The following is a 21,108-nucleotide window of genomic DNA, read 5'->3' as shown; positions in this document are numbered from 1 at the left end:
GTGTAAATACTATAGTTTACTGTGGTGTAAATACTATAGTATACTATGGTGTAAATACTATAGTATACTGTGGTGTAAATACTATAGTATACTGTGGTGTAACTACTATAGTATACTGTGGTATAAATACTATAGTATACTGTGGTATAAATACTATAGTATACCATGGTATAAATACTATAGTATACCGTGGTATAAATATTATAGTATACTGTGGTATAAATACTATAGTATACTGTGTTATAAATACTATAGTATACTGTGGTGTAAATACTATAGTATACTGTGGTATAAATACTATAGTATACTGTGTTATAAATACTATAGTATACTGTGGTGTAAATACTATAGTATACTGTGGTATAAATACTATAGTATACTGTGGTATAAATATTATAGTATACTGTGTTATAAATACTATAGTATACTGTGGTGTAACTACTATAGTATACTGTGGTATAAATACTATAGTATACTGTGGTATAAATACTATAGTATACCATGGTATAAATACTATAGTATTCGTTGTAGTGTTTTTGCGGACTAAAAAGTAACAAGCACTGAAAATCTTCTTTACACTCTCTTTGGGTAATTCATTCCAATCATTTTAAAGTTAACAGCCGGCAAGTTTCAGTATTTTGATATGTACACAAATCTACCAAAACAGACGTTTTATATCCTGGCACAAAATGTAATTAGGAAAATCTACAGATTGATTTTCAGGTAAAAAAAAAAATATTGTTTTTTAACAGTGCAGTACTTCTACATACAATTAGACAATCAAATCCAAATATTGAAGTCCTAAAGTTCACCTAAAGTCCACCTAAAACCCTGCAGTGAATACTATAGTATTTGCTGTAGTATTCAGTAGTACTTACAGTTAACATGGTATAAATAAAAGGAAACTAGATCTATAACGTACCTTCAGCTGTGGTGAAATAGATCTATAACATACCTTCAGCTGTGGTGAAATAGATCTATAACGTACCTTCAGCTGTGGTGAAATAGATCTATAACATACCTTCAGCTGTGGTGAAATAGATCTATAATGTACCTTCAGCTGTGGTGAAATAGATACACCTTCAGCTGTGGTGAAATAGATCTATAATGTACCTTCAGCTGTGGTGAAATAGATCTATAATGTACCTTCAGCTGTGGTGAAATAGATCTATAATGTACCTTCAGCTGTGGTGAAATAGATCTATAACATACCTTCAGCTGTGGTGAAATAGATCTATAATGTACCTTCAGCTGTGGTGAAATAGATCTATAACATACCTTCAGCTGTGAGGAAATAGATCTATAACATACCTTCAGCTGTGGTGAAATAGATCTATAACATACCTTCAGCTGTGGTGAAATAGATCTATAACATACCTTCAGCTGTGGTGAAATAGATCTATAACATACCGTCAGCTGTGGTGAAATAGAGCTATAACATACCTTCAGCTGTGGTGAAATAGATCTATAACATACCTTCAGCTGTGGTGAAATAGATCTATAACATACCTTCAGCTGTGGGGAAATAGATCTATAACGTACCTTCAGCTGTGGTGAAATAGAGCTATAACATACCTTCAGCTGTGGTGAAATAGATCTATAACATACCTTCAGCTGTGGTGAAATAGATACACCTTCAGCTGTGGTGAAATAGAGCTATAACATACCTTCAGCTGTGGTGAAATAGATCTATAACATACCTTCAGCTGTGGTGAAATAGATACACCTTCAGCTGTGGTGAAATAGATACACCTTCAGCTGTGGTGAAATATATCTATAATGTACCTTCAGCTGTGGTGAAATAGATCTATAATGTACCTTCAGCTGTGGGGAAATAGAGCTATAACATACCTTCAGCTGTGGTGAAATAGATCTATAACGTACCTTCAGCTGTGGTGAAATAGATCTATAACATACCTTCAGCTGTGGTGAAATAGATACACTTTCAGCTGTGGGGAAATAGATCTATAATGTACTTTCAGCTGTGGTGAAATAGATCTATAATGTACCTTCAGCTGTGGTGAAATAGATCTATAACGTACCTTCAGCTGTGGTGAAATAGATCTATAACATACCTTCAGCTGTGGTGAAATAGATACACTTTCAGCTGTGGGGAAATAGATCTATAATGTACTTTCAGCTGTGGTGAAATAGATCTATAATGTACCTTCAGCTGTGGTGAAATAGATCTATAACGTACCTTCAGCTGTGGTGAAATAGATCTATAATGTACCTTCAGCTGTGGTGAAATAGATCTATAACGTACCTTCAGCTGTGGTGAAATAGATCTATAACATACCTTCAGCTGTGGTGAAATAGATCTATAACATACCTTCAGCTGTGGTGAAATAGATCTATAACGTACCTTCAGCTGTGGTGAAATAGATCTATAACATACCTTCAGCTGTGGTGAAATAGAGCTATAATGTACCTTCAGCTGTGGTGAAATAGATACACCTTCAGCTGTGGTGAAATAGATCTACAACATACCTTCAGCTGTGGTGAAATAGATCTATAACATACCGTCAGCTGTGGTGAAATAGAGCTATAACATACCTTCAGCTGTGGTGAAATAGATCTATAACATACCTTCAGCTGTGGTGAAATAGATACACCTTCAGCTGTGGTGAAATAGATACACCTTCAGCTGTGGTGAAATATATCTATAATGTACCTTCAGCTGTGGTGAAATAGATCTATAATGTACCTTCAGCTGTGGTGAAATAGATCTATAATGTACCTTCAGCTGTGGTGAAATAGATCTATAACATACCTTCAGCTGTGGTGAAATAGATACACTTTCAGCTGTGGGGAAATAGATCTATAATGTACTTTCAGCTGTGGTGAAATAGATCTATAATGTACCTTCAGCTGTGAGGAAATAGATCTATAACATACCTTCAGCTGTGGTGAAATAGATCTATAACATACCTTCAGCTGTGGTGAAATAGATCTATAACATACCTTCAGCTGTGGTGAAATAGATCTATAACATACCTTCAGCTGTGAGGAAATAGATCTATAACATACCTTCAGCTGTGGTGAAATAGATCTATAACATACCTTCAGCTGTGGTGAAATAGATCTATAACATACCTTCAGCTGTGGTGAAATAGATCTATAACATACCTTCAGCTGTGAGGAAATAGATCTATAACATACCTTCAGCTGTGGTGAAATAGATCTATAACATACCTTCAGCTGTGGTGAAATAGATCTATAACATACCTTCAGCTGTGGTGAAATAGATCTATAACGTACCTTCAGCTGTGGTGAAATAGATCTATAACGTACCTTCAGCTGTGGTGAAATAGATCTATAACATACCTTCAGCTGTGGTGAAATAGGTCTATAACATACCTTCAGCTGTGGTGAAATAGATCTATAACGTACCTTCAGCTGTGGTGAAATAGATCTATAATGTACCTTCAGCTGTGGTGAAATAGATCTATAACATACCTTCAGCTGTGGTGAAATAGGTCTATAACATACCTTCAGCTGTGGTGAAATAGATCTATAATGTACCTTCAGCTGTGGTGAAATAGATCTATAACGTACCTTCAGCTGTGGTGAAATAGATCTATAACATACCTTCAGCTGTGGTGAAATAGATCTATAACATACCTTCAGCTGTGGTGAAATAGATCTATAACGTACCTTCAGCTGTGGTGAAATAGATCTATAACGTACCTTCAGCTGTGGTGAAATAGATCTATAATGTACCTTCAGCTGTGGTGAAATAGATCTATAACATACCTTCAGCTGTGGTGATATAGATCTATAACGTACCTTCAGCTGTGGTGATATAGATCTATAACATACCTTCAGCTGTGGTGATATAGATCTATAACGTACCTTCAGCTGTGGTGAAATAGATCTATAACATACCTTCAGCTGTGGGGAAATAGATCTATAACGTACCTTCAGCTGTGGTGAAATAGAGCTATAACATACCTTCAGCTGTGGTGAAATAGATCTATAACATACCTTCAGCTGTGGTGAAATAGATACACCTTCAGCTGTGGTGAAATAGAGCTATAACATACCTTCAGCTGTGGTGAAATAGATCTATAACATTCCTTCAGCTGTGGTGAAATAGATACACCTTCAGCTGTGGTGAAATAGATACACCTTCAGCTGTGGTGAAATATATCTATAATGTACCTTCAGCTGTGGTGAAATAGATCTATAATGTACCTTCAGCTGTGGGGAAATAGAGCTATAACATACCTTCAGCTGTGGTGAAATAGATCTATAACGTACCTTCAGCTGTGGTGAAATAGATCTATAACATACCTTCAGCTGTGGTGAAATAGATACACTTTCAGCTGTGGGGAAATAGATCTATAATGTACTTTCAGCTGTGGTGAAATAGATCTATAATGTACCTTCAGCTGTGGTGAAATAGATCTATAACGTACCTTCAGCTGTGGTGAAATAGATCTATAACATACCTTCAGCTGTGGTGAAATAGATACACTTTCAGCTGTGGGGAAATAGATCTATAATGTACTTTCAGCTGTGGTGAAATAGATCTATAATGTACCTTCAGCTGTGGTGAAATAGATCTATAACGTACCTTCAGCTGTGGTGAAATAGATCTATAATGTACCTTCAGCTGTGGTGAAATAGATCTATAACGTACCTTCAGCTGTGGTGAAATAGATCTATAACATACCTTCAGCTGTGGTGAAATAGAGCTATAATGTACCTTCAGCTGTGGTGAAATAGATACACCTTCAGCTGTGGTGAAATAGATCTACAACATACCTTCAGCTGTGGTGAAATAGATCTATAACATACCGTCAGCTGTGGTGAAATAGAGCTATAACATACCTTCAGCTGTGGTGAAATAGATCTATAACATACCTTCAGCTGTGGTGAAATAGATACACCTTCAGCTGTGGTGAAATAGATACACCTTCAGCTGTGGTGAAATATATCTATAATGTACCTTCAGCTGTGGTGAAATAGATCTATAATGTACCTTCAGCTGTGGTGAAATAGATCTATAATGTACCTTCAGCTGTGGTGAAATAGATCTATAATGTACCTTCAGCTGTGGTGAAATAGATACACTTTCAGCTGTGGGGAAATAGATCTATAATGTACTTTCAGCTGTGGTGAAATAGATCTATAATGTACCTTCAGCTGTGAGGAAATAGATCTATAACATACCTTCAGCTGTGGTGAAATAGATCTATAACATACCTTCAGCTGTGGTGAAATAGATCTATAACATACCTTCAGCTGTGGTGAAATAGATCTATAACATACCTTCAGCTGTGAGGAAATAGATCTATAACATACCTTCAGCTGTGGTGAAATAGATCTATAACATACCTTCAGCTGTGGTGAAATAGATCTATAACATACCTTCAGCTGTGGTGAAATAGATCTATAACATACCTTCAGCTGTGAGGAAATAGATCTATAACATACCTTCAGCTGTGGTGAAATAGATCTATAACATACCTTCAGCTGTGGTGAAATAGATCTATAACATACCTTCAGCTGTGGTGAAATAGATCTATAACGTACCTTCAGCTGTGGTGAAATAGATCTATAACGTACCTTCAGCTGTGGTGAAATAGATCTATAACATACCTTCAGCTGTGGTGAAATAGGTCTATAACATACCTTCAGCTGTGGTGAAATAGATCTATAACGTACCTTCAGCTGTGGTGAAATAGATCTATAATGTACCTTCAGCTGTGGTGAAATAGATCTATAACATACCTTCAGCTGTGGTGAAATAGGTCTATAACATACCTTCAGCTGTGGTGAAATAGATCTATAATGTACCTTCAGCTGTGGTGAAATAGATCTATAACGTACCTTCAGCTGTGGTGAAATAGATCTATAACATACCTTCAGCTGTGGTGAAATAGATCTATAACATACCTTCAGCTGTGGTGAAATAGATCTATAACGTACCTTCAGCTGTGGTGAAATAGATCTATAACGTACCTTCAGCTGTGGTGAAATAGATCTATAATGTACCTTCAGCTGTGGTGAAATAGATCTATAACATACCTTCAGCTGTGGTGATATAGATCTATAACGTACCTTCAGCTGTGGTGATATAGATCTATAACATACCTTCAGCTGTGGTGATATAGATCTATAACGTACCTTCAGCTGTGGTGAAATAGATCTATAACATACCTTCAGCTGTGATGAAATAGATCTATAACGTACCTTCAGCTGTGGTGAAATAGATCTATAATGTACCTTCAACTGTGGTGAAATAGATCTATAACGTACCTTCAGATGTGGTGAAATAGATCTATAACATACCTTCAGCTGTGGTGAAATAGATCTATAACATACCTTCAGCTGTGGTGAAATAGATCTATAATGTACCTTCAGCTGTGGTGAAATAGATCTATAATGTACCTTCAGCTGTGGTGAAATAGATCTATAATGTACCTTCAGCTGTGGTGAAATAGATCTATAATGTACCTTCAGCTGTGGTGAAATAGATCTATAACATACCTTCAGCTGTGGTGAAATAGATACACTTTCAGCTGTGGGGAAATAGATCTATAATGTACTTTCAGCTGTGGTGAAATAGATCTATAATGTACCTTCAGCTGTGAGGAAATAGATCTATAACATACCTTCAGCTGTGGTGAAATAGATCTATAACATACCTTCAGCTGTGGTGAAATAGATCTATAACATACCTTCAGCTGTGGTGAAATAGATCTATAACATACCTTCAGCTGTGAGGAAATAGATCTATAACATACCTTCAGCTGTGGTGAAATAGATCTATAACATACCTTCAGCTGTGGTGAAATAGATCTATAACATACCTTCAGCTGTGGTGAAATAGATCTATAACATACCTTCAGCTGTGAGGAAATAGATCTATAACATACCTTCAGCTGTGGTGAAATAGATCTATAACATACCTTCAGCTGTGGTGAAATAGATCTATAACATACCTTCAGCTGTGGTGAAATAGATCTATAACGTACCTTCAGCTGTGGTGAAATAGATCTATAACGTACCTTCAGCTGTGGTGAAATAGATCTATAACATACCTTCAGCTGTGGTGAAATAGGTCTATAACATACCTTCAGCTGTGGTGAAATAGATCTATAACGTACCTTCAGCTGTGGTGAAATAGATCTATAATGTACCTTCAGCTGTGGTGAAATAGATCTATAACATACCTTCAGCTGTGGTGAAATAGGTCTATAACATACCTTCAGCTGTGGTGAAATAGATCTATAATGTACCTTCAGCTGTGGTGAAATAGATCTATAACGTACCTTCAGCTGTGGTGAAATAGATCTATAACATACCTTCAGCTGTGGTGAAATAGATCTATAACATACCTTCAGCTGTGGTGAAATAGATCTATAACGTACCTTCAGCTGTGGTGAAATAGATCTATAACGTACCTTCAGCTGTGGTGAAATAGATCTATAATGTACCTTCAGCTGTGGTGAAATAGATCTATAACATACCTTCAGCTGTGGTGATATAGATCTATAACGTACCTTCAGCTGTGGTGATATAGATCTATAACATACCTTCAGCTGTGGTGATATAGATCTATAACGTACCTTCAGCTGTGGTGAAATAGATCTATAACATACCTTCAGCTGTGGGGAAATAGATCTATAACGTACCTTCAGCTGTGGTGAAATAGAGCTATAACATACCTTCAGCTGTGGTGAAATAGATCTATAACATACCTTCAGCTGTGGTGAAATAGATACACCTTCAGCTGTGGTGAAATAGAGCTATAACATACCTTCAGCTGTGGTGAAATAGATCTATAACATTCCTTCAGCTGTGGTGAAATAGATACACCTTCAGCTGTGGTGAAATAGATACACCTTCAGCTGTGGTGAAATATATCTATAATGTACCTTCAGCTGTGGTGAAATAGATCTATAATGTACCTTCAGCTGTGGGGAAATAGAGCTATAACATACCTTCAGCTGTGGTGAAATAGATCTATAACGTACCTTCAGCTGTGGTGAAATAGATCTATAACATACCTTCAGCTGTGGTGAAATAGATACACTTTCAGCTGTGGGGAAATAGATCTATAATGTACTTTCAGCTGTGGTGAAATAGATCTATAATGTACCTTCAGCTGTGGTGAAATAGATCTATAACGTACCTTCAGCTGTGGTGAAATAGATCTATAACATACCTTCAGCTGTGGTGAAATAGATACACTTTCAGCTGTGGGGAAATAGATCTATAATGTACTTTCAGCTGTGGTGAAATAGATCTATAATGTACCTTCAGCTGTGGTGAAATAGATCTATAACGTACCTTCAGCTGTGGTGAAATAGATCTATAATGTACCTTCAGCTGTGGTGAAATAGATCTATAACGTACCTTCAGCTGTGGTGAAATAGATCTATAACATACCTTCAGCTGTGGTGAAATAGAGCTATAATGTACCTTCAGCTGTGGTGAAATAGATACACCTTCAGCTGTGGTGAAATAGATCTACAACATACCTTCAGCTGTGGTGAAATAGATCTATAACATACCGTCAGCTGTGGTGAAATAGAGCTATAACATACCTTCAGCTGTGGTGAAATAGATCTATAACATACCTTCAGCTGTGGTGAAATAGATACACCTTCAGCTGTGGTGAAATAGATACACCTTCAGCTGTGGTGAAATATATCTATAATGTACCTTCAGCTGTGGTGAAATAGATCTATAATGTACCTTCAGCTGTGGTGAAATAGATCTATAATGTACCTTCAGCTGTGGTGAAATAGATCTATAATGTACCTTCAGCTGTGGTGAAATAGATCTATAACATACCTTCATCTGTGGTGAAATAGATCTATAACATACCTTCAGCTGTGGTGAAATAGATCTATAACATACCTTCAGCTGTGGTGAAATAGATCTATAACATACCTTCAGCTGTGGTGAAATAGATCTATAACATACCTTCAGCTGTGGTGAAATAGATCTATAACATACCTTCAGCTGTGAGGAAATAGATCTATAACATACCTTCAGCTGTGGTGAAATAGATCTATAACATACCTTCAGCTGTGGTGAAATAGATCTATAACATACCTTCAGCTGTGGTGAAATAGATCTATAACATACCTTCAGCTGTGAGGAAATAGATCTATAACATACCTTCAGCTGTGGTGAAATAGATCTATAACATACCTTCAGCTGTGGTGAAATAGATCTATAACATACCTTCAGCTGTGGTGAAATAGATCTATAACGTACCTTCAGCTGTGGTGAAATAGATCTATAACGTACCTTCAGCTGTGGTGAAATAGATCTATAACATACCTTCAGCTGTGGTGAAATAGGTCTATAACATACCTTCAGCTGTGGTGAAATAGATCTATAACGTACCTTCAGCTGTGGTGAAATAGATCTATAATGTACCTTCAGCTGTGGTGAAATAGATCTATAACATACCTTCAGCTGTGGTGAAATAGGTCTATAACATACCTTCAGCTGTGGTGAAATAGATCTATAATGTACCTTCAGCTGTGGTGAAATAGATCTATAACGTACCTTCAGCTGTGGTGAAATAGATCTATAACATACCTTCAGCTGTGGTGAAATAGATCTATAACATACCTTCAGCTGTGGTGAAATAGATCTATAACGTACCTTCAGCTGTGGTGAAATAGATCTATAACGTACCTTCAGCTGTGGTGAAATAGATCTATAATGTACCTTCAGCTGTGGTGAAATAGATCTATAACATACCTTCAGCTGTGGTGATATAGATCTATAACGTACCTTCAGCTGTGGTGATATAGATCTATAACATACCTTCAGCTGTGGTGATATAGATCTATAACGTACCTTCAGCTGTGGTGAAATAGATCTATAACATACCTTCAGCTGTGATGAAATAGATCTATAACGTACCTTCAGATGTGGTGAAATAGATCTATAACATACCTTCAGCTGTGGTGAAATAGATCTATAACATACCTTCAGCTGTGGTGAAATAGATCTATAACGTACCTTCAGCTGTGGTGAAATAGATCTATAATGTACCTTCAACTGTGGTGAAATAGATCTATAACGTACCTTCAGATGTGGTGAAATAGATCTATAACATACCTTCAGCTGTGGTGAAATAGATCTATAACATACCTTCAGCTGTGGTGAAATAGATCTATAATGTACCTTCAGCTGTGGTGAAATAGATCTATAATGTACCTTCAGCTGTGGTGAAATAGATCTATAATGTACCTTCAGCTGTGGTGAAATAGATCTATAACATACCTTCAGCTGTGGTGAAATAGATCTATAACATACCTTCAGCTGTGGTGAAATAGGTCTATAACGTACCTTCAGCTGTGGTGAAATAGATCTATAATGTACCTTCAGCTGTGGTGAAATAGATCTATAACATACCTTCAGCTGTGGTGAAATAGATCTATAACATACCTTCAGCTGTGGTGATATAGATCTGTAACGTACCTTCAGCTGTGGTGAAATAGATCTATAACATACCTTCAGCTGTGGTGATATAGATCTATAATGTACCTTCAGCTGTGGTGAAATAGATCTATAATGTACCTTCAGCTGTGGTGAAATAGATCTATAACATACCTTCAGCTGTGGTGAAATAGATCTATAATGTACCTTCAGCTGTGGTGAAATAGATCTATAATGTACCTTCAGCTGTGGTGAAATAGATCTATAACATACCTTCAGCTGTGGTGATATAGATCTATAACGTACCTTCAGCTGTGGTGAAATAGATCTATAATGTACCTTCAGCTGTGGTGAAATAGATCTATAATGTACCTTCAGCTGTGGTGAAATAGATCTATAACATACCTTCAGCTGTGGTGAAATAGATCTATAATGTACCTTCAGCTGTGGTGAAATAGATCTATAACATACCTTCAGCTGTGGTGAAATATATCTATAATGTACCTTCAGCTGTGGTTAAATAGATCTATAACATACCTTCAGCTGGGGTGAAATAGATCTATAACATACCTTCAGCTGTGGTGAAATAGATCTATAATGTACCTTCAGCTGTGGTGAAATAGATCTATAACATACCTTCAGCTGTGGTGAAATAGATCTATAACATACCTTCAGCTGTGGTGAAATAGATCTATAACATACCTTCAGCTGTGGGGAAATAGATCTATAATGTACCTTCAGCTGGGGTGAAATAGATCTATAACATACCTTCAGCTGTGGTGAAATAGATCTATAATGTACCTTCAGCTGTGGTGAAATAGATCTATAACATACCTTCAGCTGTGGTGAAATAGATCTATAACATACCTTCAGCTGTGGTGAAATAGATCTATAACATACCTTCAGCTGTGGTGAAATAGATCTATAACGTACCTTCAGCTGTGGGGAAATAGATCTATAATGTACCTTCAGCTGGGGTGAAATAGATCTATAACGTACCTTCAGCTCCAATGGAGACCAGCTTGACTCCTTTGCTGGTTATGTACTCCAGAGCTTTGTTGACGTTGGCTATTTTGTGGAAGCGCATTTTCCCTCTGTCTGGTTTAGGAAGTCTTTCACCTGAGGAAGAGGAGACATGTGAAGTCATTCACCTGAGGAAGAGGAGACTCTGCGGCTGTATTGACGTATCGGACACACCTTTCAGAATAACTATCAGTGGGTGCCAATAGCCACACACACACACACACACACACACACACACACACACGCGCACACACACACACACACACACACACACACACACACACACACAGAGAGACGATGTACCAGAAATGACTTCCAGCAGCAGCATGAGTTTCAGTCCGTTCCTGAAGTCCTCCTCGATGTTTTCAATCCCAGTCCCAGCCTTCCTCAGGTGAGAGTTGCACCAGGCTGTGAAAGTCTGAGCACAACAGACGTACGGCTCAACAACGAGTCCAATCAACACAGGTTAGTCCTTGTGTCTGACTCTTTCGTGTGTCTTGGCGTTTTCTCTGTAAACAAAGCAATCTCTGTTCGGTTGCACATGTAACAGTTTACAGAGCCCCGACCCGGGCTCGAACCAGGGACCCTCTGCACGCATCAACAACTGACACCCACGAAGCATCGTTGCCCATCGCGCCACAAAAAGCCGCGGCCCTTGCAGAGCAAAGGGGAACAAGTGCTTCTAGGTCTCAGAGCGAGTGACGTCACCCGATTGAAACGCTATTAGCGCGCACCACCGCTAACTAGCTAGCCGTTTTACATCGGTTACACACAGACAGCTGGCCGCTCGTTCAGACCCATGAATCGGTGGTCAGAGAGCATTATTGGGGTATCATTTACCAGACAACATACATGGCAGAGCTTTGAGCTCTGGGAAGAAAAGTGCTTGGGGGTTATCTTTATCCATCCTCTGTATAAAGCTGTGTTTCCCTGCTATAACCTGTAGTTATAACCTGTAGTTATAGAGAGGGTAGAGAACAGTTTTTTCCTATTATAACCTAGAGTTATAACCTGTAGTTATAGAGAGGGTAGAGAGAGCAGTGTTTTCCTGTTATAACCTGTAGTTATAACCTGTAGTTATCATAGAGAGGGTAGAGAGCAGTGTTTTCCTGTTATAACCTGTAGTTATAACCTGTAGTTATAGAGAGGGTAGAGAGAGCAGTGTTTTCCTGTTATAACCTGTAGTTATAACCTGTAGTTATAACCTGTAGTTATCATAGAGAGGGTAGAGAGCAGTGTTTTCCTGTTATAACCTGTAGTTATAGAGAGGGTAGAGAGAGCAGTGTTTTGCTGTTATAACCTGTAGTTATAACCTGTAGTTATAGAGAGGGTAGAGAGAGCAGTGTTTTCCTGTTATAACCTGTAGTTATAACCTGTAGTTATAACCTGTAGTCATAGAGAGGGTAGAGAGAGCAATGTTTTCCTGTTATAACCTATAGTTATAACCTGTAGTTATAGAGAGGGTAGAGAGCAGTGTTTTCCTTTTATAACCTGTAGTTATAACCTGTAGTTATAGAGAGGGTAGAGAGAGCAGTGTTTTCCTGTTATAACCTATAGTTATAACCTGTAGTCATAGAGAGGGTAGAGAGAGCAGTGTTTTCCTGTTATAACCTATAGTTATAACCTGTAGTTATAGAGAGGGTAGAGAGCAGTGTTTTCCTGTTATAACCTGTAGTTATAACCTGTAGTTATAACCTGTAGTTATAGAGAGAGCAGTGTTTTCCTGTTATAACCTGTAGTTATAACCTGTAGTTATAGAGAGGGTAGAGAGAGCAGTGTTTTCCTGTTATAACCTGTAGTTATAACCTGTAGTTATAGAGAGTGTATAGAGAGCAGTGTTTTCCTGTTATAACCTGTAGTTATAACCTGTAGTTATAGAGAGGGTAGAGAGCAGTGTTTTCCTGTTATAACCTGTAGTTATAACCTGTAGTCATAGAGAGGGTAGAGAGCAGTGTTTTCCTGTTATAACCTGTAGTTATAACCTGTAGTCATAGAGAGTGTATAGAGAGCAGTGTTTTCCTGTTATAACCTGTAGTTATAACCTATAGTCATAGAGAGGGTAGAGAGAGCAGTGTTTTCCTGTTATAACCTGTAGTCATAGAGAGACTAGTGTTTTCCTGTTATAACCTGTAGTTATAACCTATAGTCATAGAGAGTGTATAGAGAGCAGTGTTTTCCTGTTATAACCTGTAGTTATAACCTGTAGTTATAGAGAGGGTAGAGAGCAGTGTTTTCCTGTTATAACCTGTAGTTATAACCTGTAGTTATAACCTGTAGTCATAGAGAGGGTAGAGAGAGCAGTGTTTTCCTGTTATAACCTGTAGTTATAACCTGTAGTCATAGAGAGGGTAGAGAGAGCAGTGAGGCTGATTTTGGACCCTCCTGAAACCCAATACAGTCCATTCCCATAACCCTCTGTCAGACTGGGCCAGGAGTGACACGGTCTGTTCTTCCCCCTGGCATGTCTCCCTCCCTGCCCGTGTCCGCAGCACAGTGTAATTCACAAGGTGGTTGGATTTCAGCGCTGGCTGTAATTTATGAGTGTGACTGAAGTTGTCACGGTTGTCATTGAAGTCACAAAGGTTCTCCTCCTGGTCTGATGCGACGTACTCTTGTGTGTGGTTGTTGAGATCATAAATCTGTTGACCCAGCTGGGGGGAAAAAAGCAAACAATCGTCCTTCAATGTTAACGTGACGGTACAGAACACATGGTTGTGAATGAGAACGCTGTACTGACAACACATTACCCTGGAAAAAAAGGGTTTGTTTCCTGATTGTCAGAGCCTTTACAGTAGGATGCAGTAACAGCGATCATCATAGACTAGGAGCATTATAAACTCTTATGTATATTTTTTTATTTAACGAGGCAAGTCAGTATAAGAACAAATTATTATTTGCAATGACGGCCTACCGGGTGAACAGTGGGTTAACTGCCTTGTTCAGTGGCAGAATGACAGATTTGTACCTTGTCAGCTCAGGGATTCGATCCAGCAACCTTTCGGTTACAGGCCCCACCACTAGGCTACCTGCCGTCCCTACACTCTAACCGCTAGGCTACCTGTCGTCCCTACACTCTAACCACTAGGCTACCTGCCGTCCCTCCACTCTAACCACTAGGCTACCTGCCGTCCCTACACTCTAACCACTAGGCTACCTGCCGTCCCTCCACTCTAACCACTAGGCTACCTGCCGTCCCATATGTTTCCTAGTACAAGGGAAACTAGCAACAGTAAATACCTACTCAGTACTGGAATAGTCTGATTAAGAGTCTGTTGACGCACCAGTGTGTCAATCTTATTAAAAAAAGAAAAGACCCTGTCACGTTGGTATGAAGAGATTCGGGAGACAGGCGCAGGAATGCGTATTACGTTTTTTTTTTATAAAGACACGGGGGCGAAGACCAAACAGACACGTAAACAAAACACAGGGTAGAAATCCCCAAAACAAAAGAGCGAGGAGTACCTCGAATAAATAACACACGATGATTAACACTACGGGACGAGACCCGTAATCATCTGTCCACAAGGGCACGAAAGCCCAAAAACACACAGCACAGGTATTCACGCACCAACGGACATTGGAACAATTAATGGACAGACAAGGGAAACCAAAGGGCCCACTTATACAAGTACTAATCAGCGGTTGTAGGGGACAGGTGTGCGTAATGAAAGTTCCGGAATGATCCGTGACAATCCCCATCAAAATCCATCAGTAACCTGGTAGGCTAGTTGAGAACAAGTTCTCATTTGCAACTGCGACCTGGTCAAGATGAAGCAAAGCAGTTCGACACAAACAACAACACAGAGTTACACATGGAATAAAACAAACATACAGTCAATAATACAGTACACAAATCTATATACAGCATGTGCAAATGAGGTAGGATAAGAGAGGTAAGGCAATACATAGGCTCATGGTGGCAAAGTAATTACAATATAGCAAATAAAACACTGGAATGGTAGAATGTGCAGAAGAGGAATGTGCAAGTAGAGATACTGGGCCTTATACAAGGATTGGTTTGCTTTCACAGTATTGCTTCGGGGTCATTGTCCATCTGCACTGTGAAGCGCCGTCCAATGAGTTTTGAAGCATTTGGCTGAATCTGAGCAGATAATAACATTATTAACACATTAGCCCTTAACACTTCAGAATTCATAGTGTTGTTTTTTTATCAGCAGTCACATCATCACTAAATACAAGGGAACCAGTTCCATCGACAGCCGTACATGCCCACGCCATAACACCACCTCCTCCATGCTTCACAGATGAGGTGTTAGTCAATGCTTCTCCATTCTCTTCTCTTCCCATCGTTCTGGTACAAGTTGATCTTTGTCTCATCGCTCATCAGGATGTTGTTCCAGAACTGTACAGGCTTTTAAAAAAACTTGTTTTATTTTTTACATGTTTTTATGGCAAACTCTAATGTGGTCTTCCTGTTTTTGAGGTTTACAGTCTTGTGGTAAACCGTCTGTATTTACTCTGGTGAAGTCTTCTCTTGGTCGTTGACTTTGACACAGATACGCCTGCCTCCTGGAGGGTGTTCTTGATCTGGCCAACTGTTGTGAAAAGGGGTTTTTTTCTCCATGGAAAGAATGATTCTGTCATCCACCACAGTTGTTTTCCGTTGTTCTTCTGGGCCTTTTGGTTCCTGAGCTCACCAGTGTGTTCTTTCTGTTTATTAAAGAATGTACCAAATAGTTGATTTGGACCTCGTGTTTTTGCTGTCTCTCTGAGGGGTTTGTTTTTGATTTTTCAGCCCAGTAATGTCTTGCTTCACTGGCAGTGACGGCTCTCTGGACTTCATATTGAGGGTTAAACAGCAACAGATTCCAAATGCAGATGTCACACTTTACCTTTTATCTGCTTACTTGTAAATGAACTAATGGGGGAATAACACACCTGGCCATGGAACACCTGAGCAGGCAATTGTCCAATTACTTTTGGTCCATTAAAAGGGAGGGGCCACATATTAAATGTGATGTAATTCCTACAACCTTTCACCCGATTTGGATGTAAAAACTCTCAAATTAAAGCTGAAAGTCTGCACTTTCTGCTCATATTCATAATTCAATGTCCACTCCAATATGCTGTGGTAGACAGCTACAATTATAATAACTTGGTCAATGTCCACTCCAATATGCTGTGGTAGACAGCTATAATTATAATAACTTGGTCAATGTCCACTCCAATATGCTGTGGTAGACAGCTACAATTATAATAACTTGGTCAGTGTCCACTCCAATATGCTGTGGTAGACAGCTACAATTATAATAACTTGGTCAGTGTCCACTCCAATATGCTGTGGTAAACAGCTACAATTAGAATAACTTGGTCAGTGTCCACTCCAATATGCTGTGGTAAACAGCTACAATTATAATAACTTGGTCAGTGTCCACTCCAATATGCTGTGGTAAACAGCTACAATTATAATAACTTGGTCAATGTCCACTCCAATATGCTGTGGTAAACAGCTACAATTATAATAACTTGGTCAGTGTCCACTCCAATATGCTGTGGTAAACAGCTACAATTATAATAACTTGGTCAGTGTCCACTCCAATATGCTGTGGTAGACAGCTATAATTATAATAACTTGGTCAATGTCCACTCCAATATGCTGTGGTAGACAGCTACAATTATAATAACTTGGTCAGTGTCCACTCCAATATGCTGTGGTAGACAGCTACAATTATAATAACTTGGTCAGTGTCCACTCCAATATGCTGTGGTAAACAGCTACAATTATAATAACTTGGTCAGTGTCCACTCCAATATGCTGTGGTAGACAGCTACAATTATAATAACTTGGTCAGTGTCCACTCCAATATGCTGTGGTAAACAGCTACAATTATAATAACTTGGTCAGTGTCCACTCCAATATGCTATGGTAGACAGCTATAATTATAATAACTTGGTCAGTGTCCACTCCAATATGCTGTGGTAGACAGCTATAATTATAATAACTTGGTCAGTGTCAACTCCAATATGCTGTGGTAGACAGCTATAATTATAATAACTTGGTCAGTGTCCACTCCAATATGCTGTGGTAGACAGCTACAATTATAATAACTTGGTCAGTGTCCACTCCAATATGCTGTGGTAGACAGCTATAATTATAATAACTTGGTCAATGTCCACTCCAATATGCTGTGGTAGACAGCTATAATTATAATAACTTGGTCAGTGTCCACTCCAATATGCTGTGGTAGACAGCTATAATTATAATAACTTGGTCAGTGTCCACTCCAATATGCTGTGGTAGACAGCTACAATTATAATAACTTGGTCAGTGTCCACTCCAATATGCTGTGGTAGACAGCTATAATTATAATAACTTGTTCAGTGTCCACTCCAATATGCTGTGGTAGACAGCTATAATTATAATAACTTGGTCAGTGTCCACTCCAATATGCTGTGGTAGACAGCTACAATTATAATAACTTGGTCAATGTCCACTCCAATATGCTGTGGTAGACAGCTACAATTATAATAACTTGGTCAATGTCCACTCCAATATGCTGTGGTAGACAGCTACAATTATAATAACTTGGTCAGTGTCCACTCCAATATGCTGTGGTAGACAGCTATAATTATAATAACTTGGTCAATGTCCACTCCAATATGCTGTGGTAGACAGCTATAATTATAATAACTTGGTCAGTGTCCACTCCAATATGCTGTGGTAGACAGCTACAATTATAATAACTTGGTCAGTGTCCACTCCAATATGCTGTGGTAGACAGCTATAATTATAATAACTTGGTCAGTGTCCACTCCAATATGCTGTGGTAGACAGCTATAATTATAATAACTTGGTCAGTGTCCACTCCAATATGCTGTGGTAGACAGCTACAATTATAATAACTTGGTCAGTGTCCACTCCAATATGCTGTGGTAGACAGCTACAATTATAATAACTTGGTCAGTGTCCACTCCAATATGCTGTGGTAGACAGCTACAATTATAATAACTTGGTCAGTGTCCACTCCAATATGCTGTGGTAGACAGCTACAATTATAATAACTTGGTCAGTGTCCACTCCAATATGCTGTGGTAGACAGCTATAATTATAATAACTTGGTCAGTGTCCACTCCAATATGCTGTGGTAGACAGCTATAATTATAATAACTTGGTCAGTGTCCACTCCAATATGCTGTGGTAAACAGCTACAATTATAATAACTTGGTCAGTGTCCACTCCAATATGCTGTGGTAGACAGCTACAATTATAATAACTTGGTCAGTGTCCACTCCAATATGCTGTGGTAGACAGCTACAATTATAATAACTTGGTCAGTGTCCACTCCAATATGCTGTGGTAGACAGCTACAATTATAATAACTTGGTCAGTGTCCACTCCAATATGCTGTGGTAGACAGCTACAATTATAATAACTTGGTCAGTGTCCACTCCAATATGCTGTGGTAGACAGCTACAATTATAATAACTTGGTCAGTGTCCACTCCAATATGCTGTGGTAGACAGCTACAATTATAATAACTTGGTCAGTGTCCACTCCAATATGCTGTGGTAGACAGCTACAATTATAATAACTTGGTCAGTGTCCACTCCAATATGCTGTGGTAGACAGCTACAATTATAATAACTTGGTCAATGTCCACTCCAATATGCTGTGGTAGACAGCTATAATTATAATAACTTGGTCAGTGTCCACTCCAATATGCTGTGGTAGACAGCTACAATTATAATAACTTGGTCAGTGTCCACTCCAATATGCTGTGGTAAACAGCTATAATTATAATAACTTGGTCAGTGTCCACTCCAATATGCTGTGGTAAACAGCTACAATTATAATAACTTGGTCAATGTCCACTCCAATATGCTGTGGTAGACAGCTATAATTATAATAACTTGGTCAGTGTCCACTCCAATATGCTGTGGTAAACAGCTACAATTATAATAACTTGGTCAGTGTCCACTCCAATATGCTGTGGTAAACAGCTACAATTATAATAACTTGGTCAGTGTCCACTCCAATATGCTGTGGTAGACAGCTACAATTATAATAACTTGGTCAGTGTCAACTCCAATATGTTGTTGTAGACAGCTACAATTATAATAACTTGGTCAGTGTCCACTCCAATATGCTGTGGTAGACAGCTACAATTATAATAACTTGGTCAGTGTCCAAATATTTATGGACCTGGCTGTATGTGTCCAAAAAAACGTCAATATTTCCAGAGCTTTCTCTCCTAGATATAGACTTCAAAACCTTATTTATTTATTTATTATTATTATTATTATATTTTTTTACCCCTTTTTTCTCCCCAATTGGTAGTTACAGTCTTGTCTCATCGCTGCAACTCCCGTAAGGACTCGGGAGAGGCGATGGTCGAGAGCCGTGAGTCCTCCGAAACACGACCCAACTAAGCCGCAACTGCTTCTTGACCCAATGCTCGCTTAACCCGGGAAGCCAGCCGCACCAATGTGTCGGAGGAAACACAGTACACCTGGTGACCGTGTCAGCGTGCACTGCACCCGGGACGCCACAGGAGTCGCTAGTGCACGATGGGAAAAGAACATTCCTGCCAGTCAAACCCTCCATTAACCCGGACGGCGCTGGGCCAATTGTGCGTCGCCCCATGGGTCTCCCGGTCGCGGCTGGCTGCTACAGAGCCTGGACTCGAACCCAGAATCTCTAGTGGCACAGCTAGCACCGCGATGCAGTGCCTTAGACCACTACGCCACTAAGGAGGCCTCAAAGCCAAATCATACAGCTAAATGATCCATGGTAGGACCATCTTAAAACAATTCCATATGTCAGATTAGTAGGAGGGAGGAATATCTTAAAACAATTCCATATGTCAGCCCCCAATATACCGTACAGTCAAGTCATATGAGTCAATGGTAGAACTATAGCGCCCCCTGTTGGTTCAATGGGACTGCGTCACTGTGGGGGCGTTGCAGGGCTTTCTGAAAGGGGGTAGTGACACCGTGGCAGACTGTCAACTTAACAGGAATCAGAGAATAAACTTCATAACAAATGTTTTCATGTTGGTGTAAAATTCTAAAGTCCAGAATGACGGTTGGGAACGAATGGGAGGGAATGTGACTTCTCCAGGTACTAAACCGCACCTCAAACAGCACCATAAACTTCCCCTTCTTGTCTCCTGTGGTGTTCCTGAGTGATGGCTTAGTTCTCAGATGGAGTTGCCGAGCGCGGCCGTAAAGGGACTCTGAGGCTGTAAAACAGGAAATGAAGAGGTTCAGACCTGACCCTGAGAGGGACTCCGAGGCTGTAAAACAGGAAATGAAGCGGTTCAGACCTGACCCTGAGAGGGAGTCTGAGGCTGTAAAACAGGAAATGAAGCGGTTCAGACCTGACCCTGAGAGGGACTCTGAGGCTGTAAAACAGGAAATGAAGCGGTTCAGACCTGACCCTGAGAGGGAGTCCGTGTGCCCTAGCTGTGAGTCTAGTTTAGAATACCTCCTTATTAAAATATAATGTCTCCGTCTCACTGTCTGTCACAGCCTGGTGTGTTTCAAAGGTCCAACTGGACAACACCATATTGGACAGCTGGACAACACCATATTGGACAGCTGGACAACACCATATTGGACAGCTGGACAACACCATATTGGACAACTGGACAACACCACATTGGACAGCTGGACAACACCATATTGGACAACACCATATTGGAC

The 21,108-nt window shown here is 39.4% G+C and overlaps 1 protein-coding gene across 1 annotated transcript in view; it reads right to left on the bottom strand.

The window, feature by feature from the left end:
- The window catches only part of LOC110519363 (alpha-actinin-2), a 73,446-nt gene that overhangs the window by 48,405 nt on the left and 3,933 nt on the right, over nucleotides 1-21,108 (bottom strand). Inside the window, exons 2-3 of the mRNA XM_036989146.1 lie at nucleotides 11,746-11,860; nucleotides 11,419-11,538 (exon numbers count right to left, since the gene is read on the bottom strand). Of these exons, the coding sequence (XP_036845041.1) occupies nucleotides 11,419-11,538; nucleotides 11,746-11,860 (235 nt within the window). The remainder of the gene's footprint in view (nucleotides 1-11,418; nucleotides 11,539-11,745; nucleotides 11,861-21,108) is intronic.

Source organism: Oncorhynchus mykiss, chromosome 1 (assembly GCF_013265735.2).
Source record: "Oncorhynchus mykiss isolate Arlee chromosome 1, USDA_OmykA_1.1, whole genome shotgun sequence".
Taxonomy (NCBI): Eukaryota; Metazoa; Chordata; class Actinopteri; order Salmoniformes; family Salmonidae; genus Oncorhynchus; species Oncorhynchus mykiss.
This window is presented reverse-complemented; position numbering and strand designations above follow the sequence as displayed.